This window comes from Carettochelys insculpta, chromosome 8 (assembly GCF_033958435.1).
Source record: "Carettochelys insculpta isolate YL-2023 chromosome 8, ASM3395843v1, whole genome shotgun sequence".
Lineage (NCBI taxonomy): Eukaryota > Metazoa > Chordata > Testudines > Carettochelyidae > Carettochelys > Carettochelys insculpta.
This window is the reverse complement of record NC_134144.1, coordinates 66861802-66888608: the sequence shown is the minus strand read 5'-3', so window position 1 is coordinate 66888608 and position 26807 is coordinate 66861802. Positions and strand designations below refer to the sequence as shown.

Here is a 26807-nt window from a genome sequence, read left to right as displayed (position 1 = left end):
ATGAAGATTAAACAGGTAGATGTGACATAACCCAATCTATTTACATAGGAGACTACCAATGCCAGAACTACATGCTATCAGCCTGAATAACAGACAAGTTACCAAACACAACAAAGCCACAGGGGAGTTGACAGGATGATCCCAACCGAACACATTTTCCTGTCCAACACCCTGCCACATTACTGTTAGGATAAGAAGGGTTCATGTTAGGGGGTCCATGATCACACCAGGAACACATCAGGAATTCTGGGGCTTTCTTCGAGCCCTGTGACTTTGTAGCGCTTGCAGACATGAGCTGAGACCCCCAACAGCCTTAAAACAAGAAAGCCTCATTGGTTCCCACTGCATGGTGGTGAAGAGAGGCTACTGATCCTGTTACAAACAAAGGAAGCACAAGCAGAACTCTCATCCCTGCAGCTGAAGAGTCAATCGCTGCTGCCTGTTTCCCTTAGGGATGATGAGGCATCTGAAGATTTCAGAGCAAAAATCTGAGGCAAAACACTGTCACAGTTGAGAGAGGGGAACAGACAATGGGAGACGGTAGTTGGCACAGGGGAAAGCTTGGCTCTGTAGGGGTGTGTAAAAAGAGTGCTGATGCATCCTCTAAAGAATCATTATGAGAAATTTGTGCTTTCTGAGGAAAAGTCACTACAGAAAACCTGCAGTTTAAAGGCCCAACCCTCTAAAGACTTCTTCTTATTTCTTATTTGTATTAACATAATGCCTAAGAGCTCCCATCATGGACATAAATTATGAGATGAGCCCAAGTAGTCCCACGAAGTTTAATGGGTTGATATGTAAGGTTACTCAAAGTGTACATGTTTGCAGGATCATGGCCTAGATAAATACCAATGCCAAACAAGGGAGGTGACCCAGGGCAAACACAGGTTTAAAACTTTGCAGCTTAAGAACAGCGACTCTTCTTTATTTTAGTAATCACAATGTTTAAAATGCTTTTAAACTCTTTATATTAAAATCCTTTAGACTCTTGTCCTCAATCAGAAGAGTCCAAATGCATACGACCTCCACAGCCATTGAATCACGGAACACTAGAACTGGAAGGAAGCTGGAGAGGTCATCGAATCCAGTCCCTGTTCTTACAGCAGGACCAAGTACCACTCATGGAGCCTTTTCATCAGGCCAATGAAGCCGGCAGCAGTGCCATTTTGACAGCCAGCTGTGAGGCAGTGGTGGTTTAAGGATATTTTGTATTTGGCCCCTGGAACATGTAAAAAAATTGCTGTGTGGCCCCTGGTGAAAAAAGGTTGGACACCTCTGGCCTAGATCATCCCTGATAGATGTTTGTTTAACCTGCTGTTAAATATCTCCAATGATAGAGATTCCACAACCTCCCCCAAGCAATTTATTCTAGTGCTTAACCACCCTGACAGGAAGTTTTTCCTAATATCCAACTTAAGTCCTAATGTCCAACCCAATGTCCAATATACATCCATTGCCTCATCTTCTCAGAGGTTAAGGAGAAAAATTGTCTCCCTCCTCCTTGTCACTCCCTGTTAAGTTCCTGAAAGTTATGTTCCCTCTCAGTCTTCTCTTTTCCAAATTAAACAAACCCCGTCTTCCCTCATAAGTCATGTTTTCAAGACCTTCAATAATTTTTTTCTCTTCTCTGCACTTTCTCCAATTTCTTCACATTTTTCCAGAAATGTGGTGCCCAAAACTGGACACAATACAGTAAATCCTCGCTTTACACGTCTTCATGGTGCGCGAAACTCACTTTACCGCGAGTTTCACACAATGTGAAGCTGCTGGACTGTCAGCCTGCCTAGCTTCCTGCAGCAGTGGGCAGCTAAGCAGGCTAAGAGCCCCTTCCCCATGCCTTCTCTGTATTTTGCCAACTATAAAGCGCAGGTAGGGGGAAGGCTTTTAGCTCACCTGGCTGCCTTCAGGTGGGCTAAAACCCCCTTCCCAGGGCGGCTCTGATGTCAAGCTGACAACGACGCCACTCTGGGAAGGTAGGAAAAAGTGTTTTAACCACCCCCCCAGCTGCACCAGCTGGGGGGGTGGGGGCTAAAACCCCACTCCTTCCCCATCCTGCCAGGCTCAACTCCTCCACAGCCCCAGCTCCCCCGCCCCGACCATGCTGGGGGCTCCAGCTCTAACCTATGCATGGGGCTCAGGTTCCAGCGTGCGCAGGGGGCTCAGCTACCACCCTGTGCCAGCCATCCCCACAGACCCGGCTCCAACCCCCACAGCGGGCTCAACACCCTGCCCAAAGCCTGCGCCCTGGCTTCAATCCCCCCACACCCTGTCTCAACTCCACCCCTCCCAACCCCCCATTGCAGCCCTATCCCACCCTAGGCTTAACCCTCCTGCCCCCCGCCCACAACCCAAGCCCTCCTGACTTACATGAAATTCAAGGTACGTGAGGAGGGCTGCATGGAACATAATCCTCACGTATACTGGGGAACTAGTGTACTCCAGTTGAGGCCTAATCAGTGGAAGAATTACCTCATGCGTCTTGCTTACAACACTCCTGTTAATGCATCTCAGCAGCACATTTGCTTTTTTCTGCAACAGTGTCACACTGTTGACTCATATTTAATTTGTGGTCCACTAATACCCTTAGATCCCTTTCTGCAGTACTCCTTCCTAGGCAGTCACTTCCCATTCTGTATGCGTGAAACACAGAGTTTACTGGGATAATGGAAATTGCAAATGATCACTCAAAAACAATGATCGCTTCTTAAAAGCCCTTTGCTTATAAAAACAGAGCCCTCATCAATATAACTTGCATATTTGTGGGAAGGCAAAGCAAACCCCCCACCCCATTTTCCTGATTCTGCTCTACCACCTTTGGCCATCAGAGTGCAGTGTTGATCGACATTCTGCTAACACAGCTTTACAGCAGAAAACCAGTCTGGTAGCACATTAAAGACTAACAAAATAATTTATTAGCTGATGAGCTTTCGTGGGACAAGCCCACTTCTTCAGACTATAGGCATACCAGAACTGACTCAATATTTAAGGCACAGAGAACCAAAAGTAGTTATCAAGGTTGACAAATCAGAAACATATCATCAAGGTGAGCATATCAGAGAGCAGAGGGGCAGAAGGTCGGGGCGGTTGGGGGGGCGGGGGGGGAGAGTCAAGAATTAGATTAAGACAAGTATGCAAAAGCACCCCTACAATGACCTAGAACATTCACATCCCAGTTCAAACCATGTGTTAATGTGTCGAATTTGAATATAAAAGAAAGGAGTTCAGCAGCCTCTCTTTCCCATCTGTTGTGAAAATTCCTCTTCAGTAAGAGCGTGTCTACACTTGCATTCCTTTTTCGAAAGAGGTATGCAAATGAGGTAAATTGAAAATGCAAATTTATAAATTTGCATATTCACCACCTCATTTACATACCCTAATTTCAAAAGAGCTTGTTTGGAAAGAAGAAAGCCAATGTAGATGCTGCTCTTTTGAAAGTAAACCCCATCTTCGAAAGAATCCTGCTTCCCTTTATTTAATAGGAAGAAGAATTCTTTCGAAGATGAGGTTTACTTTCGAAAGAGCAGCATCTATGCTGGCTTTCTTCTTTCGAAAGATGCTCTTCTGAAATAAGAATATGCAAATGAGATATCAAGTATGCAAATTTATGCCTCGTTTGCATTTTTATTTACCTCATTTGCGTGCCTCTTTCGAAAGAGGAATGCAAGTGTAGACACACCCTAAGACGCAAACCTTCAGGTCATTAACAGAATGGCCCACTCTATTAAAATGCTGACTGATCGGTTTGTGGATCAGGAGTGTTTCTATGGAACCTCCTTATAAAAAAATGCTAGCATCACATTGCTGCCAATTCCCAGCTTAGGGTACCTGGTTGGTTCTGCGGCATCCCCTCCTCCAAGCAGTTCCTACAGCACAATGATCACAGAACGCATGGCACTAAGCAAAGTCAGACTGGAGTCAGGCATCTCTTTCAAACCTTCTCTGGAATGAACTCAGACAGCCACAGTGACTCGCTCTGCTGCACGAGGAGAGCTTGCTGTTATGGTTTCAGTCTTTTAAGGACTTAACTCTTATTATTTTGGCAACCCCAATATAAATCCAGAGCAACTCCACTGAAATCAGTTCAGCTTTACCGAAGAGCCACTGAGAACAGAACTCAGCATGCCCTAAAAATCACATTATGCAAAACTAAACCAGGGGTTTTCATAAATTGTAAAGTTGCAAACTTCACCAGCAGGTGGCACTAAGAATGTGCACTCAATGTATCACCAAAAGTTTCGAGCCCAGCTCATTTTAGGGGGCAGTTAGATCCTCTCCCTGACAGCAAATATGGAACTGAACAGTTTCACTTGCCTGGCTGTTTGGATCTCCAAGTAAGTTACATATATGTGGCACAATCTTACTCAGTGTTAAACTCTGAGCTCCGGATCTAGGAGAAAAGGAAGTGGAGAAAGTGCATCAGTATGATTTTTCTTTTTCTTTCTCTTTTTTTTTTTTTTTTAAATGCAAAGCTCTCTGCTCCAAAGAGCCCAAGTCTATGAAAGATCCTGACTTACACATTGAGGGTTGCAATTAGGCAGAGACAAATGCCTTCTCTTGTCCGGAAATTCTTGTGTTTGAATCCTCCCAACAGCCTGTCCCACACGTACTGCAGAAGGCAGAGAAAAGGGTGGAAAGAGGGGGGGGGGGGGGGAAAAGAGTGGGTGAGCTTTTCTTTTCTGGCCCTGGCACAATTTATCCTTCCTTGGTTTAAATAGAAACTCTGGGCCCGCACACAAGACTAAGTGGATTCCTGGCTGGGGCTACAGGAGGACTGTATTAACCTCAGGAGGTGACTTATCTTTTGTTTTCGCTAGAAAAACAACAAGAAGTCCTGTGGCACCTTATAGACTAACAGATATTTTGGAGCATAAGCTTTCACGGGCAAAGTCCCTCTTTGTCAGATGCATGAGTGCCCCCCACACTCATGCATCTGACAAAGAGGGACTTTCCCTACAAAAGCTTATGCTCCAAATTATCTGTTAGTCTATAACATGGTTTCCCAAACTGTGGGGGTAGGTCGCATGAAGAAATTCTGTTGGGGGGGGGAGCACCCAGCCCCCTGTCATTCCCCCCTATTTGAAGAAAAAGCCAGTCTTTGCTGCCAGCTCTCAGCCCCGCTGTTTTACGTGGGCAGCCAGGAGCAGCTGTTATAAAAAGCAGGCAGTTGGCGAAGACCCACATGGATCTACCTGCCTCCTGCATAGGGGAGTGAGTGTGGGTTGGGGAGAGGAGGAGAAGGAGAAGGATGGGGTTAGATGGGGGTTGGGGGTGCCTGGCTTGGGGAGGGGGATGGAGTGAGCGGGGGACTAGGGTACCTGGCTTTGGGGGATGGGAGGGGCTTGGGCAGGGAGGCTCCCAGGGCTTGGGTGGACAGCTTGTGGGGCTCATGGGGCTTGGGTGGCTGGTCTCAGCAGTGCAGGGCTTGGTTAGTTTGGACGGATGGCTCTGGCAGCACAGGGCTCGGGTGGGCGGGGAGCTGATGCAGCCAGCTCTGGTGGCTGGCACAGGGTTCAGGCAGTTGGCCAGCTGGGCCTGCACCAGGCACCCACAAGGGTCCAAAAAAACTATTTGTGCTCATTTTTAATTTCAAACAACAACATTTATATCAAGTTTCTGTGTTTATTTTAAATTATGAATTGATTTTTCTGTTAAAAGCGAGGGTTGGATGATGGTAAAGAAGAGGATGGGGGCATGAGGGTTTCTCAAAAATCAAAAGAGGGGGGTGATGGTGAAAAGTTTGGGAACCACTGCTCTATAAGGTGCCACAGGACTTCTTGTTGTTGACTAACATGATTACCTCTCTGATACTAGTTTTAGCTAGCTAACTCACTGCTAGTTAAAAGAACATTGGTGTACAGCACATACCTGCCAATACCCCAAGGCACAGCATCTCTGACACCTGTGACTGCCCCTCCTCTAGTGGAGGCTGGCTACTACTCAAGCACACCCATCTCCCACCTGTGCGCCATCTTCACTTATCGTAGAGCTCTGGGCTCCGGGATAGGAAAGCACAAGCTACAGCTTGTGAGCATTTAAACAGGGGGCGATGCTGCACCCATCCCTACCTTTCTTTCTGCCCTAAAATCTTGAGAGACGTCAGAAATGAGATGGGCCTGGCTCAGAGGGGAGTCCCTGTGCCCTGCGGGACAAGCAGGTAGAGCTGGAGAGCTTATTTACATAGCACCTTTCATATCCAAAACTCTTTCCAAACTATACAAGTGCATCAACACTGAAACACGGTAAAGTGTCTAACAACTGTGTGGGAAAATATTGGCTGGAGGAATAGAGAAAATATCAGAAAGACTCATTAATATCCACGTAGAACAGAAAGACCCTGGATTATACAGTACTAATCTGAAAGGCCCCCACATAGTAAGGTATGTAGCTCTCAGTGGATCTAACTCAGAAGAGGGATGAGTCAATTTCATATTGCTGGGATTGGACCCTAATAAACCAGGCCTTCCAGACCTAACTGCATCTGGTGTGAACAGGGTCCATTATCCATAACCACCCTGGGACGTGAAGACAATGGGCCAGTAAGCATGCACCCACTAGGAAAGGTGAGTCTATGGTAGGTCATAAATACAGAATTTGGTATAGATTCTTTGTGAAAAAACACAGCTCATTTCAAAATGACTCAGTACCTGAGGGTTAGTAGCTTGTTCCATAATCTTTAGCAGCAGAGCCTGGTCCTGCTCCCGCACAGCGTCTTTAGCATCTCCCAGCCTGTCAAGCAAGCTTGGCAGCACTAGAAACAAAACACCAAAGTCTATCAGAAAAAAGTCACACACACACACACACACACACACACATACACACACACACACAGAGAGAGAGAGAGAGAGAAGTCGATCCCTGGAAGAGCAACAGTGATGTGCCAACCCCCCACCCCGGTAAGTACAGATATACCCTTATACTCATGCCATTTCAGTGGCAAAAGCTATGAAGGACTAAGTCCTTAAGATACAGCCTCTGTGATATGTGCAATTTAAGAAAATAATTCAGAATAGTAACAATGAAGTACATTTCTGCTTTTCCACTACAGCCCAGTAACATTCTTACAACCAATGAGGTTGCATTTGTGCGAATGAGGGTAGAATTTGGCCATATATATATACATATAATTCAGATGGTCTAAATTGTTACCTGTGCCTATCTGAGCTTTAAAGCGATCCTGTAACCGTGACACCAGTGCAGAAAGTATGTCCATTCCCAGCAGAACCACCTGCAAACACACAACAATAAAACAGCATGTTAGCGTGCAGCTAGGCACAAGATATCAAGGCAGGCGAGACTGAAGGGGCTTCCCCATGCAGAAGCATCGCTGGCATAAATGCACTCATAAAAGAGAAACAAACCTTCCATGCACTGCATAAAGGGATTTTTAAACAAATTGTAACCAAGACAATCATTCTAAGGACATGCTCCTGACTAAGCGGGCCTTTGCCCATGAAAGCTTATGCTCAAAAAAAAAAAAAAATCTGTTAGTCTATAAGGTGCCACAGGACTTCTTGTTGTTTTTGTGAGTACAGACTAACACAGCTACCCCTCTGAGTCTAATAACTTTCAGACATGTTTTTCATATACATTTGTTTATATTATTCTTCTATTTGTTGATAATTATTATATAAAATTATAAGTTATTATTAATTAAGGTATATTAAAATCTGGGTTGATTGATTTTATTATCCAAGTTTTTTAAAACTATCAATAATAGATAAGTAAATATTTTTTTCTTAAAAGCGTGTTTGTCAACAGTATTACTATCACAACTTTTTCTTTAAAACTTATAGTGTCTCTGTAGCAAACAATATTTTAAAAGACATTACAATTTTTTAAACACTGAGAAATGTTACTCATGACAGGGCATTACAAAAGAATTGAATAGCAGTGTTGTTAGAAAGAACTACATATTTTGCAAAATGCTAATTAAATGTTAAGTAAGGCTATACAGGCTACACTGTATTAATATTAAAAAAAAGTTACAGGAGTGCTAATTATAATTAATAATATTCTAAGCCCGACATATTAATATTTTGTTGAGCATAAATCAACAAATTGCATCTAATGAATTACAACTGATTGTCAATATTACCATAAATGCTATGTTAAATGCTTTATGCATACTAAGTTAGCTTTGCAAAATTACACACACACACACACACACACGCACACAGGACAAGTAAAATACCATTAGACTGGTGGTTTCTTTCATCTGAACTATGCATCTGTTTTTATTAACATATCCTGGCAAAGGGCAGGCAATAAGAACTTAGTGAAGCTGAGTAAATCGTATATAATTATTTATTATTACTATCCTCGGTTTCTTCAGTGTGTTTACAAGCATCAATCAGCCCAAAGGCAAACGCACAAAAGCACACGTTAGACAGAGGAACTGTTCTCTCCCGTTTCATGATAGGAACTTGTCAGCGAAACTGCTCATTCGCCGGAGGGACGGTTCGCCAACTGCATATGCAAATGTGCACGCTAAGTGGCGCGGTGCGTTATGGGTACAGTCGTGAAGGGCAGCAAAAACAGTGCTAAAACGGCGCTCACTGACACAAGTATCAAGATCGAGACACTGCCCCGTAATTGACGTTGTCTGTGAGACACAGCAGGGGAGAAAAACGCAGGCGCAAAAGCCACCAGTCACCACACCCGTACTAGCCAGCCAGAAGCCCTCCCTGCACTCCCATCAGAAATGTCCCCTAACCACCCTTATCTTGGGGTTGCGCTGCTGTTCAATGAACGCATAGTGAGAACAGTACTGCTAACACCAACACAACACATCCGCGCCCATTAAAGCATTTGCTTTAATGTGGTGCAATTTTTGGAACCTGTTAATTGGTGCAACCACCTTACGCGTTTTAACAACAGGTGAAATCTGTTTCAATTTTTTCAGCGACTGCATCAGGTTAGTTTTCACTAGCGCACAGGAGCGTGTAGTGTGCTAAACCTTTCAATTCATTTTTCAGTTCTATTTCCAGCGTGGGCTGAGCGTCCGGATTAACGTGACGTGCGTAAGAACCCACCGCCGTTCTCGTTTACACAGAGCATGTAGTTAGAAAAAATCACCACTAGATGGTGCAAAGATCGTTGCTAAACTCTTACCACTGTAAACCCAGGCCAAAAGTGCATCTACTTGAATGTATTCCCTTTCAACTAATGCTTGAAAAGGTGTCCTTAGCAAATCATCACACCGGTAATCAGCAGTAATTGCTTCTCTCATCCTAAGCAACAAAACAAGTGGTCTATCCTGCACCCTACCAGACGCCTCAGTTTATCTGTTCAAAGGCAAGATCAGTTCTGCAGTTTACAAAGATATCAAAAGGATGCAAATCTGATTTATAATTGTAAGAAAAATTTAATGATACTTAGTTTGTTATAAAGTTTCCATGACATTTCTCTTTGCAAAGCTCCCCCTGCAGAAGTCCCAGGGTAATACCTGAAATTACTTGCACTGCTATGCTGACTATGTATTTTGCCAACTATAAAGCGCAGGTACCTTTACTCATAAAAATACAAATATAAAATAAAGCTACAGTTTATTATGGAAACTCTTCCACGACCTAGAGGGCGAAAAATAGAGGCATTGCAAGGACGACAAAGAGAGGAGACTGGCTGTGCTGCGATAATGAAATTATATCATCACTCCATCAGCATGTGCTACCACCCACTATAGAATGAAAGAGCAAGGGTTGGGGGGCTCGGGTGTATGTTTTTTTAATACACTCCCTAATTCAGTGTTTTGCAATTTCTGCAGATAAAAACTGTGTCAGTTTCTATATCACCCTCCTTGTTTTTCACACTGTTTCTAATTTTTTTCCAAACATGGGTCTCTGCAAATTATAATGCAAAGAATTAAGAGCAACAAGAAATATGAATTTGCACATTTTGACTCTCGGTAAAGATTAACTTTGCAATAGTTTATTACGCTATGGCGTGTGCTAGTAAAAACCTCCATATATTTACTCATTCAATCACCATCCTTTACGCAGCATTTTCATTTTCTTTGGCAGTAGCTTATGCTATTACTGTAGTTGCTAAGTACACAAAAATTCAGTGATGAAACACTGCTAATGAGGACGCTTGCTAGTAGAGACGCCCTATGATGAGGTAAAAGAAACTGGAGTAGCCCTTCTGGCAATATGCATATCAAATTTAAACTGAAACACTGATGTGAAATTAGAAAACAATTTCTAAGTAGTTAGATGGGAAACGTGCAGGTGCTTCTAGTTTAGTAAGTAATCCTGTGCAACTTCCAGCTATCCAGCTCATCAATGGTCAGAGTGATCTGAAACATCTCCCAATGGGTAAATCTTTTTTCCACCAGTTAAAGAAACACAGTCAAATACTTTATAAAGTGTGCTTTTGAATGCTGCAAAATGTGCTACCTGCTCGCAGAAGACCTAGGAAGTAAAGGGTCTTTGCCTATTTTAGTCCTTTCCTCCTCATTTCAGGGTTTGCCCCCAGATTGGCTCATTTTCACAATCAGCATCTGCGCACCAGGGACTGGGTTCTTTACCACTGAAGCAACCATTGACTTCAGAGGGAATTAAATCAGGTCCTACCATTATCAACATGGCCTGTCAGTTACTCTGGGCTCTTGGACAGCACACCAGTATAGAAGAGCACACCAGTATAGAAGAGCACCCCCAAGGGGCAGACCCTGTCTTTATCCTTTAAGGGCTTGTTTACATACAGATGGTACAGGCTGCACCTCCCTTATGTGGCATGCTTGGGACCTGACAGTTCCCAAACACAAGAATTCACCCCTCCATCCCCGCACTCGGGGCTGCTGCAGCCCTAGCTTTCAGCCTCTCAGCCTAGGACTCTTGCCCCAGCCCAGGCTCTCAGGGGCTGCCCTCTGCGCTTCTGCAGGGCATGGGGAGGACTTTGGCTCCTAGCCCCTGTACTGCCATGGGGCAGGGCTCCAGCTCCCAGCCCCACTGGGGCTCCTGCATCAACCCGATATTCTCTCAGACCATGGATGTTGCTGGACGACAGAGTACCAGATTTGAGAGGTGCAGCCTGTACAACAGTACAGCTGCAGAATTATAGCACAGACACTACAGTGATGGAAAGAGGTCTAGTTAATCCACCCCCTTGAGAGGCAGAGGCTGGGCTGACAGAACCTAGCTCTGTCTTCACCAGGACCTAAATCAGCTCAACCTCATGGCATAGGATGTGAATTTTTCACATCCCAGAGTGCCAAAGCTAAATTGACTCTAAATTTCAGGTATACACCAGGCCTGAGTGGTAGAATATTTCTCACAAGATATTTAGCCCTGGAAAAACATTCACAGTCACTCACATCTCGGACATATGCTACATGATGGCACCCCTTGTTAGGAAGAAACAAGACTGCCTGCTTAGTGTTCTGCAGATAGTGGCACACAGCATTACTCCAGCATCAATGGCAGATCATGTTCCTGAGGGAGTGAAGCCCCAACCTCACCCAACTTTAACTGCCTTGCAACATGCTCAGGAAAAGCAAGAGGCATCAGAGTGGGACTCATCCAGGCTAAATATAAAACCAACAATTAACCACCCCAGCCCCTAGGATCAGACAATGTAAGAGCAGCTAAGCCTCTTCAGCTGTATTTCTAATCAGAATTAGAAATTAGCCTTAAGCTCAGACCACCAATGTAATTACAGAGCTATTTTCAAATCCATTGGGAAGATGACCAGCGCTATTTGCCATTTGCAGGGTCAGGATTTGATTACCGCATCTGATCTTTCACCCAGCTCCCAAAGCTGCCAGAGGCTACTGGACAGAAAAGTCAGCATATTATGCCCTGCAGGCAGGAAGTCCCACTGGATCTGTAAAGATCTGACTATCTGGGGTCTGAAAAGTCATCCATCCCTAGCTGAGAAAATGCTGGTTGCAATGGGTAAGATCTTGACTATAAACCCCATCCAACCTTCCTTATACCCAGTTACTTCATCACTCTGTGCCTCTGTTTCCCCATCTGTAAAATGGGGCTTATGATACTTTCTTCATAAAGACCTTTGACAGCAACTGATTAAAGCTAAGTTTCATTAATATAATTGCCAATGGATTTTAGCCCCTGCTATAGCTACAACTGTACAACCTCCTAATGTCAACATGGTTTCCTCTAGTGCAATACAACCTGCATTGATATAGGTTACCTCAGTTTACCTGTGAAATCACTACCCGCGTTGTGTGATCCACGAATAAAAAAAGAATTCGAAGCAGGGTCCTATATGAGAAACTGGTGTGCAAGGAGCCTCACGTGTGAGTGAGGGGGTGCTGGGAAGGCTGGCTGCTATTTCTACTATGAATTTCTAATGTGTCCCTGACACCACACATGTGAATTAATAAATCAAACATTGATACACAGAAGGCGCAGTTCTCTTTCCAATGCTGCTTTAGGATTACATTGGGGACTGAAGAAATGACTCCCAGAACAGATCTCTTTACTAAGAAAAGGCCTGGTCACAGGAACACAGTGCTTTGACCTAACCTTACTATGAGTGCCAGTGGCATGGAGGTCCACAGCCCTCCACCAAAAACACATTGCCATTGGCTTCCTTGCTCTGGCCCGTTAGTTGTAATGATGCTCTGGAGCAGGGATTCCCAACCTATGGGTTAGGACCCAAACACAGGTCACAATTAGATTTGTTAAGGGTCACCAGCAGCTTGGAGCTGTATGTAGCTCTTAAAGGAGCCATTTGCGGCTCCTTAAAGCTGCCACTCTATCAATAGAGAAGCAATTACGCATTGCAAAGATCCGTAGTCATCCCAGGCAAGCCACTTAATAGACTCATGCATTAAGTAATTTCCACCCCCTTCCATTCTATGTAGCTGGTTTGTCAGTTTTTATTTTTCATTTGTATCCCCTTCAGCCCAAGTGTGACTCCCGCCATCCCCCAAACCCTTGAGTGTGACCCCCCCCACCTCTGAGAGCGGGGGGAAGGGTAAGTAGTTTAGGTATGAGGGTTCCCCCATCACAACTCAGATCAACTATACTAATAAAATAATTAACTATAATAAACAGTGTTATTATTTTACTACTATTAATGTATCTTCTCTTTTTCTATGAAATAACTGCTATAAATATATATAAACATGAGGGGGTGCAATTTTAGGCACAAAATTAGCTAGTTACCGCACTTCTCCTCCAACCCATTTTTGAATCTCCTTGGGTCCCCAATCTTCCTGAATGGTCAAAATGGGTCCCTGTCCAGCAAAGGTTGGCAACCGCTGCTCTAGAGAGAGGGAAACAATCCATATCCAGCCCATGAAGAGCTCTGAAGGACCTTGGATTCAGGGCAGACAGTCAATCAGGAGCCAGTGCAGAGGGCCAGAGACACACGCTCCCATCCATTTATCTTGCTAGCTTGGCAGATAGTTTGTGGAATCCCAGCAGCCACCACACAAGCAATCAATGCTCAATTCCTGCCAAACAGAACCTCATGCACTTGCCATCTGCTGAGGCTTTTGGGTTTTTTTTAAAAGCAGTATTGGCTGTAAGCAGCTAATTGCTGACAACGGGCTCTCTCCTCCTCTGCCTTGTCCTTCAGCTGATCCCTCTCATCATACAGTCTGCTCCTGGCCTCCTAAGCTCCTGTCAGTTTAATACTCCCCCTTCCCAATGCTGGAAGGCAAGTCCCACTTCATGCTTTTACGAGCTGGTACAAAATGCCTTCAAAGGACTTCACAAAATGGCTGTCCTTTCATATCTGCATATTACCGCAGGGCCTGGAGGCAGCACCACATAGTGGAGATGACACATAGGCCACCATCGCTCCAGTCCAAGCGCAATGAAAAATGTCCATTTTTCTTCTGAAAAAGTGGGTCTTACCCCACGAAAGCTTGTGACCTAATAAATTTGTAAATCTAGAAAGTGCTACAGGACAACTGGTTATTTGTGAAGCTAACAACTAACACAGCTACCCCTCAGGGACTACCTCCATATACTTTAAACAGAACTTTAGCAACACCTTGATAATTTCTTTTTCTGATTTGTCAACCTTGATTACTATTTTTGGTTTTCTGTGCCTTAAATATTGAGTCTGTTCCGGTCTGGCTATGGTCTGAAGAAGTGGGTCTGTCCCACGAAAGCTCACCTAATAAATTATTTTGTTCATCTTCGAAGTGCTACTTTACTGCTTCTTTGTTTTAAGCAGTACAGTGTTCTAAACAGACAAGCTATGAACTAATTGGACCAAGTTACAGTTCAAATCAATGGCTGAGTGATGAAAAGCAGACACAAACCCTGCTGCCCAGCCTCTCTCTATAAAGCACTGGGCGTCCTCTATACTCGCTCACATGCCAAGTGTGGCACAGGAAGAGCCTTCAACAGCGACATCAGTTTTAGTTGCTGATCCATTGATCTGTCACTCCACAGAGATCATTCTCGCCAGCAGCAGCAGGGTTACAGCTACGGCAGTTTTTTGCTTCGACTGCTCTGCCGAGGCGTGCTTTTTTCTGTTGGAAAAAGTTGACAAGGATCCAGTCACCTGCTCTGGATTTGAAAAAGGGCAAAAAATATGTATTTAAATAAATAAACAAACAAAATCACAGAATTTTAAACTTTTCAGCTGCTTTTCTGCACATAATCTAAAATTAAGCTGAATTGAGTCATTCCAGCCACAGCTAGGAAGTCCTGTATGGCACACTGAGGGGAGGCAGAGCAGTGGACCAAGGCACCTTGAAAAAGATTAGAAGGCACCTCACCACTAGTGAGCATCAGTCAGAACGGCACAAATGCTAAGCATGGAGCAGACTAATGCCAGGGTGAATTCGCGCCTCAGCTCACCACAAACTAAATGTTCACGTAGACAAAGAATGAATAGCTGCCTAACACTCTGAAAAGTCACATACAACGGGGGGGGCTTCCAAACCAGTTTGTGATCCTGGCCAAGGAGACCGCACAGTACTACACTGTGGAAAGCACTGGGTATTATAGGACCCTCAGCAAGGCACACAAGAGCTAAACTGTTCCAACTCAGAGCGCCTGAATGGTGTTTTAACCGTTCTTCCCAAGCCAAGTTACTGCTTTCCTCCCCCATGTGCTCTATTTCCCAGGTTCTTCCATCTTCTATTGTCCAAGCTGCCTCTCCTGTTCTGGCAACATCTACAAGAATCCCAAATTCTTCCCCGCCCCTTCCACCCACAGCCCTCTTTTACCTTCCCGGCATGCCTTGCGAAATCGCTTAGCTTCACTGAACGGGCACTAGCGGCTGCTCCCTGCAGACCCATCCATGCTGCTCCTTCAGTCAGGGGAGAAGGACGATGGGGCAGAATGATTTGCAGGAGTCTGTCCGGAGTTGGTCCTCAAGTATCCCTTCTATTTTCAGCTTCCCTTCTCGTTCTCCCCTTACTGTGTTTTGCTTCTCCATCATTCCCCTTCCTCTCACTTCTGCATGAGGATCACCACATAAAGGCAAACTACAGAGCACCAATGGCGCCAAGAGAAAGTGATGGAGATGTGATTCCACCTCTCAGTTTCGTGGCCTGCAAGCAAGGGTTTCTGTGGTGGCCCAGGAGCAGTAGGATCAATCCCCAACAGCTGCTCTGGGGAAAAGGGCAGGAATAAGAGACCAACCACCAGCTTATTTCCCTACCTCCCGTTTCCTCCTGCCACATGCACATCCCTACGGCTCATTGTTTTCTTTGTCATTCTCAATCCAATCACAGCTTTGACACAAATACTGTTTCCTAACTCTGAAAACCGTGGGGCCACCTCATATCCCACTGTAGCAGGTCTCCAATTGATCCCACCCATCCTGGTGATGTGGCACCACAGCGCAACCATGCAAAGCGATAAAGCACCAGGTCCCATTATTTTGTCTGGCAGGAGACCCAGGAATGGTCGGTGTGACCCTGTGGAGAGACAACTAAATCAACACGTTTATATCAACTGCACAAGAAATCAAAAGCTGCTGCAGAAAATTCCCCTTTTCATTTATCAATCCAGTGGAGCGAGACTTATTCCACAACTTTACGTTATATATTGGCGCTGAGGCAAATCTCGGAGAGAGCATGTGGAGCGTTTGTTTAAATGGTGACAATTTAAAACAGATAAGTCCCCTGCTAGCATATATTCTGGGAACTGTCATAAGGCCCACAAGGGGACCTGGCTCAGACATAACATATTAAATGAGCACAGTGAAAACTGAGCAGTTCTCTGCCATGATAAGAGAATAAGAGACTCAATGGAATTAAAGGGCAGAAAGCTGAGAAAAGCATAAGGAAATGCAGCTGAGAGCAAACCTGTGGACTTCACCGCCATTGAAGGTCCAGCAAAAATACTGGGGCTGGACTTTTAAGAGACTGGATAGTATTATGAGCATGAACATTTTTTCAAAATCAAAGAGGGTGATGTAGGAAACTAAGACACATCTTCTGGGGTATAAACCAATTCCCAATAGGAGCCCAGAAGGAAAGTCCAGTATTCAAGGCGCTCACCAAGGACATAGGAGGCAATTCCTAGATTCAGTTCCCTGCTCTGCCACAGGCTTCCCGTCCTTAGCAGAGTCATTCACTTTCTCTTGGCCTCAGCTTCCCACCCACAAAATGGAAACGAGCACTGAAGTACCAGTATAGGGCACTGTGAGGTTATAGCTCTACAATGAGCAACAGCAGCGTTTGACCACCGGGCTGGGCCTACGCTAGACTTTTTTGTTGTATTAATGCTGCCACTGAGCACTGGGACGTTTGCTAGTCTAACCTCACTCACAGTGCATCTGGGCGGCACCACGGTTAAATCATTGGTCAGCAGCTGGACTCCAGGCCACACTAGCTACCAATGGGGGATCTGCACAGGTGATAGTACAATAGTAGGTTTCCCATAATACTACAGTAGACATAGCTGTGATTTCCATGATGATTCTTGCAGATTGCCCCCTACCCCGCAGCATGTCTATCTGGCTGTATCCCCTGGAGCACAGCATCCCCCTAACCCAGCACTAGAGGCCTAGAGCGTCTTGTTACACTTGATGGCAGCTTTGAGCAACATAAGACCACCATGGCATGCAGGCAGCACGCCTAAGTGCCCTGCTGCATGGCTGGCCAGGAGCCACCTATGCTGGGAAATATCTCCCGGCCAGAGCTGCCACCTGGTGCCTCCTCCTGCACGCCAACCTCTGCCCCAGCTCACAATCCCCTTCCATACTTAATCTCTCCCCCAGACCCTGTCTCTGCTTCTGCATCCCTGCCTCAGTCAGAGCCCCCTTCTGCACACAAACGCCCTCCCAGACCCCACATCCCCTCTGTTAATATAGATAGAAAAGTGAGGCCCATAACCACATAGTGAAATTCTCGGCATGCCCCCTCCCTGCAATAAAACAATGCTTCCTACTATGCAGGCTGCTCAATTGTAACTGATACATTCCTCCTCCAATTCCCTGCTTATATTATCAGGCAGAAGGGTTTTTATAATGAGATAAGACAACAGGACAGACTCTACATAATAAGATTTCCAGATTGCCACTCTCAAGCTTACAGGGTCTTACTGAGTGTGAAGGGATGGGTATCGCTACAGGCATGGCTGAGAACTCTTTTTGTTCAAAATCATTTCAGGTTCAATTGCCACTGCGTTTTTTATGGTTTATTACCATCCAGTTTTTAAGTTGTCAACCTTTTTGACTTGACAACCTACACCCACTGTACAGCAACAATCAGAGGTGTATCTACGGTGCCATGCCAAGCGTCGCGGAACATGGCGGTAACAGAGGTATCTGAACCAATCACCACTTCTATTCTACATTCTAAAAGGTATGCAACAATTTCCGTGGTTGCATGAAGAAGATAGCACAGACAGTGGATTACATAGCCCAACGGCCATACTCTGAAAAGCATGGCCTTTCAGCTGCTAGCTCACACCCAAGGAGCTCGGGCAGAACAGTGCCGTTTCCATCTGCAGACAGAAGCCAAGTGGGATATAAAGGTGTCAGTTTCTTCCCAGATGGGAATGTTTCCTGCTCCTTACGGCTACTTAGGAAAAGGATCAGTTTAATATGCCCTCCCCTTGCCCTAGACTTCCTTAAGACAGCGTCTGCCAGGGAAGGAAGCAGGAGTTACAACCCCACCAAACCATAATGAAACCTCTCTCATCAGCAGATCACATTTTGAGTTTATTCTTTTCGTTATTTTGATAAATAATGAATATTCATTTTATAGAAAGCCAGTACATTCCCTCATGCAATAAGGAATCTCTCTCATTCATCCTGGAGAACAGCTGTCCTTATCATGGTGCCATGTGACTTGCTCAGTTAGACCGGCGTGCTGCAGACTGCAGTCCCATGTTGAGTATGGCAGGTGTACGCCAACAGGCAATCCTTAGAATCTCAACTCCAACCAAAGTCTAAACCAAAAATCAGTACTATCCACTAGCACTGCCCACTCCCCCAGTTCCAAAATCCAGTTCAGTTATCCTTAAATCCCTAAAGGCATACCACTGTACACTCTACTGCTGCCAGCTAAAGGGCCAAGCACAGAAACAGACTTAGGTCTGGTCTGTGCTACAAAGGCCACATCTATACTAGGTAAAGTAAATTCACCACAGATATGCTATTCTAGCTACACCAATTGTGTAGCTAGAACCAATGTGTCTGTGCCCAGCTAACTTGGTTGTCCCTAGTGGGGAAGGTCGATGGAGGAGTTTCTCCCATCAACCTCCCTTACTTCTTGCATCTGGCAAGAAGTACAGGGGTCAACTGCAACCCCTGAGAAGTCTGTCCATACTAGACATGTAAGTGAACCCCAGAAGATCCGTGAGTGGGTTGATCTTCTGGGCTAGTGTAGACAAGCCAAAGTTAGATTGATGTAGGTCAACTCACATCAACTTGTTTGTGCATATGCTTCACTTTGGCACTGCATGACTTGTGTTGACCTATCGGTCCTCCAGTAGCTTGTCCCATCCTCTGCAATGACAGCTCCACTCACCGTTTTAAAACTCCACTGCCCAAAGATCACAGAGACCAGAAGTCAACACCCTGCCTTTTAAACCCTGACATGGTTCTGAAAGGCCTTTTCCTGAGTCGCCCACCTTGGTTACCACATCTAGCAGTTCCCCTGTGTTATGGGCAACTGCTCAATCAACCCAACCAGCGCCATAAATTATATGTACATCTACTCGGGACAGACAGGAGGGACTGGATCACCTGGGCCTGTGGCAGGAAGAGAGTGTGGAAGGACAGCTGGGGCCCAGCTGTAAGATTGCAATGGGGGCTAAGGAGGGGAGGCAGAGGAGTATGAGGGACAAAAGTGCAGGAACTTCACCAGGGATACTACAAGACCAGGGAGTGCAACAATACATCAGGTGCTATGCTGCAGACCTGCCTCTTCAACATGGACTTGCAAGCCTTACAGAAGGCATTTCCTACATTTTTTTACATCAGGCCCCACTTTTTGTGGGAGAGGAAGTTGCTGATCAGTGGGCAGGAGGCAGTTGAGGGAAGGGAGAGGACAGGGCTCCCCCCAGCCACGGGGTCCAGTACAATCACCAGGATTTGCCAAGGGGTGGCTCTAGGGAAGAGGAGGAGGAAGCACAGCAGTGGACTCCAGTTGTGCTGAGCTTAGGGACACACTTCAAATTCTGCCACAGTCTAGCCTGGCGCCGGGGAAGGGAACTCATGGAAGCGTGTGTGCACATTTTTCCTTATAATGTTCACCTATAAAGATGGGACCCAGGCCACCCGCAAGTTAAGACAAAAGCACCGACCTTTCTATGTTTTACCCATTGGAGAATGGGTAGAGAGTACAACAAACAGTGGCAAAACTGGCTGCTGCTTTCCATTGCCTACTAGATCAGGTGGGGGGAAAGGGTGGAGCCCGTTATTCATGTGCAAGGTGATGTCCCAGTTCTCCTACTGAAACACATCCAGGAAGATGCTCTGCAATCCTCTCATGAAGGTTTCTAGAGAGGGCTGCCTCACTTCTTCCTCCAGAGCTGTGTGCTTTACCTGCCCACTCTGTGGCGAGTTTGGCTGCCACCATCACAGTAACTACGGTAGAGGCATATAGACTCAGGCAGGTGCTGGGTACCAGTGGCAGTTGTGTTCTCTGTGCAACAGATGATTTGGACCTACGCCTGGGGGGTTCTGCACCACTGTGCAATGCAGAATTTGTGCAGAAGTTACGATGTGCAGAATTTCCTCCCCTCTGCCACACAACAGCTGAGGGTCAATAGGAGCCCCTGGACCCAGCAAAACTCAGCTCACACATAGAAGACATGGGGTGGGAGGAGATGGCAGGTTGGACATTCACCAGAAACTGCAAGTCCTGGTAGACCCTGAAGGAGGGAGCCTGTTCGTAGGAAATGCTGCACAAGTCCTAGATCCAGCATTAGGCTGTTTCTTCCTCTGGTGCTTTGGGCTGGAGGGTTGCACAGCAGCTGGGATATGGTGAATAGACATGTGGGTGTCTGGGCAGGGAGCTCTGGTGGGAAGGAGATACAGGTATCTAAGTGGGGGAGTGGCACATGGCTGGACATCTGTCCCCCTCTGCTGGGCTCTGAGGGAGAGGGGACAAAGAAACAAGAAAATTCCTTTAAGAGTAAAGAAATCCCTATGTTGACACTGATACAGACATTGCTGCTAGTAGGTATTTTGAAACCAATTACCAAAATAAATGAAACTGATGTGATTATGTAGCATTATTTTGACAAATAAAATTAGCAGGACTTTTCAGAATTTTAAAATATTGCGTACAGACATTTTAAATTTCTGCAACAGAATTTTTAATTTTTGTGATGCACAATTCTCTCAGGAGCAAGGGGTGCTCTCAAATGGATGTACATGTTTACTTTCTTTCTAATTCTAAGTTTTCACCCGATTACATGTCAGCAAACTCTTTCATATCTGGCACTATCATCTAGAACTCTCAAATAACTGGCATTTTAATGATACGTAAATTTTAGTTACATTCTCCATAGGTATAGTATAGTGAAAGTAAACAATGAAGTATAAAAACAAAAAGCAGTCAAGTAGCACTTTAAAGACTAGCAAAATAGTTTATTAGGTGAGCTTTCGTGGGGCAGACCCACTTCTTCAGACCATAGCCAGACCAGAACAGACTCAATACTTAAGGCACAGAGAACCAAAACCAGTAAGCAAGGAGGACAAATCAGAAAAAGATAATCAAGGTGAGCAAATCAGAGAGTGGAGGGGTGGGGGGGGAGGTCAAGAATTAGATTATGCCAAGTATGCAGACGAGCCGCTATAGTGACTCAGAAAGTTCCCGTCCCAGTTTAAACCTTGTGTTAATGTGCCAAATTTGAATATAAAAGCCAGCTCGGCTGTTTCTCTTTGAAGAACAGTGAGAAAGTTCTTTTTCAGTAACACACATACCTTTAGGTCATTAATAGAATGCCCCATTCCATTAAAATGTTGACTAACTGGTCAAATGTTGACTAAACTAAATGTTGACTAAATGCAGTGTAAGTTTACAGTGTGCAATATTACTGTTGTTGGTAAATGAAGTACTCTGCATACATTTTTGTTTAATATCTAATCTTGTTTTTCTTTAGTGTTATGCATTGCTAGGTATACTTCTCTATTTGCCAGATATTCAAATTTTCTGGCTATCTTCCAGTTCTGGGGCTGCCGGATATGAAAGAGTTTACTATATGTAAATTATGTGCACAATATTGACTGTTTTCTGTCTGGCACATTGATTTTCTGCACTCTTCTCTCTCCTGCCTCTCTCTCTGCAGGTCTATTTTTAGAGATTCAAAATCTCTTTATTAGTTCACAACAAATATTGCAGAATGCACTGCGGCAGCCAAAGCAAACAAACACTACTTGTCAATGCACACCAAGCACCACATAATTTATTGTTTCAGGAAAACATTCAGTCAACATTTGTAAATGTACAAGCACTATACACATTCTTAGCAGCACCCAATGCTCCAGGCCCAGAGAACAACCTATTACAGAATCTGTCAGCCACAGTAAAGTGCACTTACAAAGCCTCCGTCAATCACAGAGCCCCACCCACACTGGGCTCTTACAATGGCCCTTACATCTGGATCTTCAAACTGCACCACTGCCACCATCTGCCCTGATGCCACTTTTCACCTCTTGTCTCTCACAGTTATTATGAAGAGTGCAGCAAGTAATTATGGCTATTGGCATATTTTTTCCACTGAAACCCTATCCTTCCAATCTACAAAAGGACATTCAATGCTCGTTCTGCACCTGCAGAAGCTCTCCAAGGTGCTGTTCAGAAGGCCGGCTCCACGAGACAGGGGAGCAATGGATGGGCTTGGTCCCCCAGAATCACTAGTGGCATTCCAACAGTGCCAAGTCCAGCCCATGTGTAAAGCATGCCTCTGCTTGCAGTCTTCTGAACACTCCTGTGTTCTTAAAGATGCACGTGTCGTGCACTTTTCTTGCCCACCCCACCCCAATGTTGGGCAAGCATCTCCCCAGAGCCACACATGCATGCACAAATACTGAAAAGTGGCCCTTCCTGTTTATGCACTCTGTGGCAAGATGGGCTGGTTCCAAAATAGGGATGCACTTACTATCTATTGCTCCACCCCAGTTGAGGAACCCCACCAGTGCAAATCCATTCATTGTGCCCTGCACATGGCTTAAGGGCCTTGCACTTTTCCATGATCACCTCCTCTTCGCGCCCCCCCCCCCCCCCGGCTGCTTTTCCAATTCCAAAATGATTTTCTACTCATAAACAGAAACACGGGTGTTGCAAATTTCTATGCTGTGATTGCCATGAACTTCTCTGCTGAACATCTGTTGGAGAACAGAAAGCAAAAGCTTTTGGTGAACAGGTGGTCTGTGCTTGCTCTTTAAGGGAAGACTGAAGGACCTTCATATAGCAATGAAATATACCAATAAAGCAAATTTACCAGATAAGCCACTCACAGTTAACAACAACAGGAACAAAGCACAGCAAAAAAGGGACCTTATTTTGGTTGCAAAACCAGCAGATAGAAATCTCAAACTGCAAGGGGAGCAGAGCTATTGAAAACTGTGCCACCGAATGTCACAGAAAATCAAACCACTGCACGTGTGGTTCTGGCAATTCAATAGCTGGAATCCTCCCCTGTACAGGACTGCTGGTGTTGGTGGGATGCATGAGAAAAGTGAATAATTATAGCTCTTGAGAACTCCCCATAGACAACGTTGTATCGACCAAGCAAGATAAAAACTCCCTGGCCTGTCTCTGGGGTCATTAAGAGATCCAACAGCCTTTGTTCACTTTTAACGTAAGTGGTAGCTCCAATATCCTGAACAAATTCCAACCTGGATAATTAAATTTTGTCTAACTAAAATTCCTCCTGTGGTGCCTGTTCAGAAAAGTTAATCTTCTCTTCCCCTACTAAAAACTGCTGAGAGGTGCTGCGGGCACAGAAGTGCCATTACAGTTCAGTGATGCAGAAGTGATACTTATAGTCAATCTGCAAAGCTTTGGGGGATCATTTAGGATGAAGAGCACTAAATAATGTAACCATTCCATAATCCTGTAAAAATCCAACCTTCAGGCTCCCCTGAAATGGCTCCAAAGCCAATTTACAGTCTTTGTTCTAGCCAAAAGTGGGGGGGCGGGACTAGGAAGAGGAGTAACAACATTAAGAAATCCACACTGTTCACTAGGTATATTCACAGCTCCAAAATGGATTCCCAACACTCTCTGGATCTACACTTAGAAATTGGTGTCCCATTCTCCAGCATGAGCAGAGCTGCACCAGCCCTAGCAAAAGTGGAAGTGCTATTGTAGCATGTCATGAAATCCTTCCTCATCTACTTGCCTTGCCACAGCAACAACATCGAGCTGGGTTTGAAACAGGTTTCTGGACCCATGCTTGCAGACACATGCAAGTCCCAAACAGCAGGATGGTTAAAACATGCTTCAGTCCTGTCTGCACCATTAGAATAAGCAGTGTTTTAGCCACCATGAAGTGGTTTGGTGTTGCACAAACCTCTGTTGACCCAGATAACTTTTTACCATTGCAGGGACCTCAGAGCCCTTTCTGGGGGAAGTTGCGTTTTGCACTTTCAAAATCAACAGCTAATGTAACACTATGCACCAGGCATCCAAAAACAGCTTTAAACCATCCTCTAAAACAGAGATTCCCAACCTATGGACTGTGATAGGGAACAGCCAGCATGGATTTGTAAAGAACAAATCATGTCAAACCAATCTGATAGCTTTCTTTGATAGGATAACAAGCCTTGTGGATAGGGGAGAAGCACTAGATGTCATATACCTAGACTTTACTAAAGCATTTGATACAGTCTCGCATGATATTCTTATAAAAAAACCTAGGCAAATACAATTTAGATGAGGCTACTACGAGGTGGGTGCAAAATTGGCTAGATAACCATACTCAGAGAGTAATGGTTCTCAATCCTGCTGGAAAAGCATAACAAGTGGGGTTCTGCAGGGGTCTGTTTTAGGACTGGTTCTGTTCAATATCTTCATCAACAATTTAGATATTGGCATAGAAAGTACGCTTATTATGTTTGCAGATACCACCAAGCTGGGAGGGGTTGCAACTGCTTTGGAGGATAGGGTCGTAATTCAAAATGATCTGGATAAATTGGAGAAATGGTCTGAGGTAAACAGGATGAAGTTTAATAAGGACAAATGCAAAGTGCTCGACTTGGGAAGGAACAATCAGCATCACACACACAGAATGGGAAGCGCTGTCTAGGAATGACTCCAGCAGAAAGGGAGCTAGGGGTTATAGTGGACCACAAACTAAATACGAAGTCAACAGTGTGATGCTGTTGCAAAAAAAGCAAACACAATTCTGGGATGTATTAACAGGTGTGTTGTGAACAAGATACGAAAAGTCATTCTTCTGCTCTACTCTGCGCTGGTTAGGCCTCAGCTGGAGTTTTGTGTCCAGTTCTGGGCACCGCAGTTCAAGAAAGATGTGGAGAACTTAGAGAGGGTCCAGAAAAGAGCAACAAGAATGATTAAAAGTATAGAGAATGTGACCTATGAAGAAAGGCTGAAAGAATTGGGCTTGTTTAGTTTGGAAAAGAGAAGATTGAGAGGGGACATGATAGTGGTTTTCAAGTATCTAAAAGGGTATCATAAGGAGGAGGGAGAAAACTTGTTCTTCTTGGCCTCTGAGGATAGAACAAGAGGCAATGGACTTAAATTGCAACAAGGGAGGTTTAGGTTGGACATTTGGAAAAAGTTCCTAACTGTCAGGGTGGTCAAACAGTGGAATAAATTGCCTATGGAGGTTGTGGAATCTCCATCGCTGGAGATATTTAAGAACAGGTTAGATAGATGTCTGTCAGGGATGGTTTAGACAGTACTTGGTCCTGCCATGAGGGCAGGGGGCTGAACTCACTCTTGTCTTTCTAAAGGGACTTCTTGCTGTGTCTTGTTTAGGCACAGCACTGCTAATACTATGACTATGACATACTTAGGCCTGGCCTTCACTAAAAAATTGGGTCAGTTTAAATCCACAACCATGGGGGTCACAGTAAGGCTGGCCTAGGTCCAGTGCTCCCTGTAAACTGAGCACTTGGGTGGCCCCCCCAGGAGAGATTCAGGTGCAGCTCAGCTGATTAGCAGAGCACCCACAGCAGGCTTTCTACCGGTGGTGCACATTTGAATAAGCCTTGGATCATCAAAAAAATTGTATTCTGCCCAAGGATGGAAAAAAATCAGAGGGGACACTGCACAGGTCCCCTTGTAGGCAGCGCTAGACTAGATGAACTCTGTCAACCCAGCTACAACCTCTAGTGAAGTGGATCACCTACTCCTATGCCAGTGGGAGAATCCCTCCCACTGGCATACGCGGTGTCTACACCGAAGCCTTATACTGGTGCAGCTCTGCCACGGTAGCATTTTAAGTGTCGACAAGTGGTATGGAAAAGTTTTTCCACTTAAAAGAGTGTTCCACCTGCATAGTGAAAGCTCAGAAAATTACACTGGGCTGAAGTCCACTATGTGCCATGCTCAGTCACAAACATACTGCTGGAACACAGCATTTCAAACAGAGTGTCTAGCAACGTGCTGGTGCTAAAAATGACATTCTGCTAATGGAAAGCAAAGAAACGCACAACTCGTCCCATACAAATCGACAGGATGGGTGAACGGATGGTAATGTAATTAAAACAGGGTTAAAGGAGTAACAGAACTAGAGGTCCTATTCTCAGCTCTACTGCCAACTTGTTGCCCCAGCTTCCCCAATCTGTAAAATGAGAGCAGTAATATTTAACCACCTCAAAGAAGAGCTGTGATGATTCATTAACAAGGCAAATCGTTTTTCAGAGTCACTGATGGAAAGTACCACACATTGTGGAGCATTAGTTTGTAAATCCCTGTAATTAAAAAAAAATGCCATACGTTACAAAAATCACCTCTTTCTGATCATTGGTTTTTTATCCCCCACCCCACTGTGACTGTGGCGGCTCCACTTACCATGTCTCTTCCTGGCCACTTTTGGGAAATAGCTCACGACTTTGAGACCACCTCCACACGATCTCGCCACCTTTCTATGGGCCTGCAGCAAATCTCTCATGTCACGAGCTTCTGCTGCCTCTGTATGACCTAGCCCTCTGACAAGGTCACTCTACGCATTTTTCCGGGGGGTTGGAAAGTCCTTCTTCAGCAGCAGCTCTACGTGGTCTTCCCATTCACTGCCTTGTAGTGCCACTCCTTCAGCATCTGGCATGGGAACCAAGGCCCACCTTCTAAGACCTACTTCTTCTAGCACTTATTGCCCTTCCCTAGCCCCCCATACTAACTCCCCTGGCTTCCCTCCTCTCTGGGTTTGCCAGCCCAAAGGCACCTTCCTCCTCTCATTGAGTGACTGCACATTTTCCACTTATACCAACTTCCTACC

At 45.0% G+C, this 26807-nt stretch overlaps 1 protein-coding gene and 1 non-coding gene across 15 annotated transcripts in view; one reads left to right on the top strand and one right to left on the bottom strand.

The window, feature by feature from the left end:
• CLASP1 (cytoplasmic linker associated protein 1) overlaps positions 1–26807 on the bottom strand; it is a 247601-nt gene that overhangs the window by 166643 nt on the left and 54151 nt on the right. For all 14 annotated transcript variants that reach the window (XM_075001118.1, XM_075001117.1, XM_075001119.1 and 11 more), the window contains exons 3-6: positions 7147–7225; positions 6645–6748; positions 4515–4606; positions 4312–4387 (exon numbers count right to left, since the gene is read on the bottom strand). In XM_075001118.1, coding sequence (XP_074857219.1) covers positions 4312–4387; positions 4515–4606; positions 6645–6748; positions 7147–7225 — 351 coding nt within the window. The remainder of the gene's footprint in view (positions 1–4311; positions 4388–4514; positions 4607–6644; positions 6749–7146; positions 7226–26807) is intronic.
• On the top strand, positions 8712–8838 carry LOC142017274 (U4atac minor spliceosomal RNA). The gene has a single exon (XR_012646508.1). It is a non-coding gene; the product is annotated as a U4atac minor spliceosomal RNA (small nuclear RNA).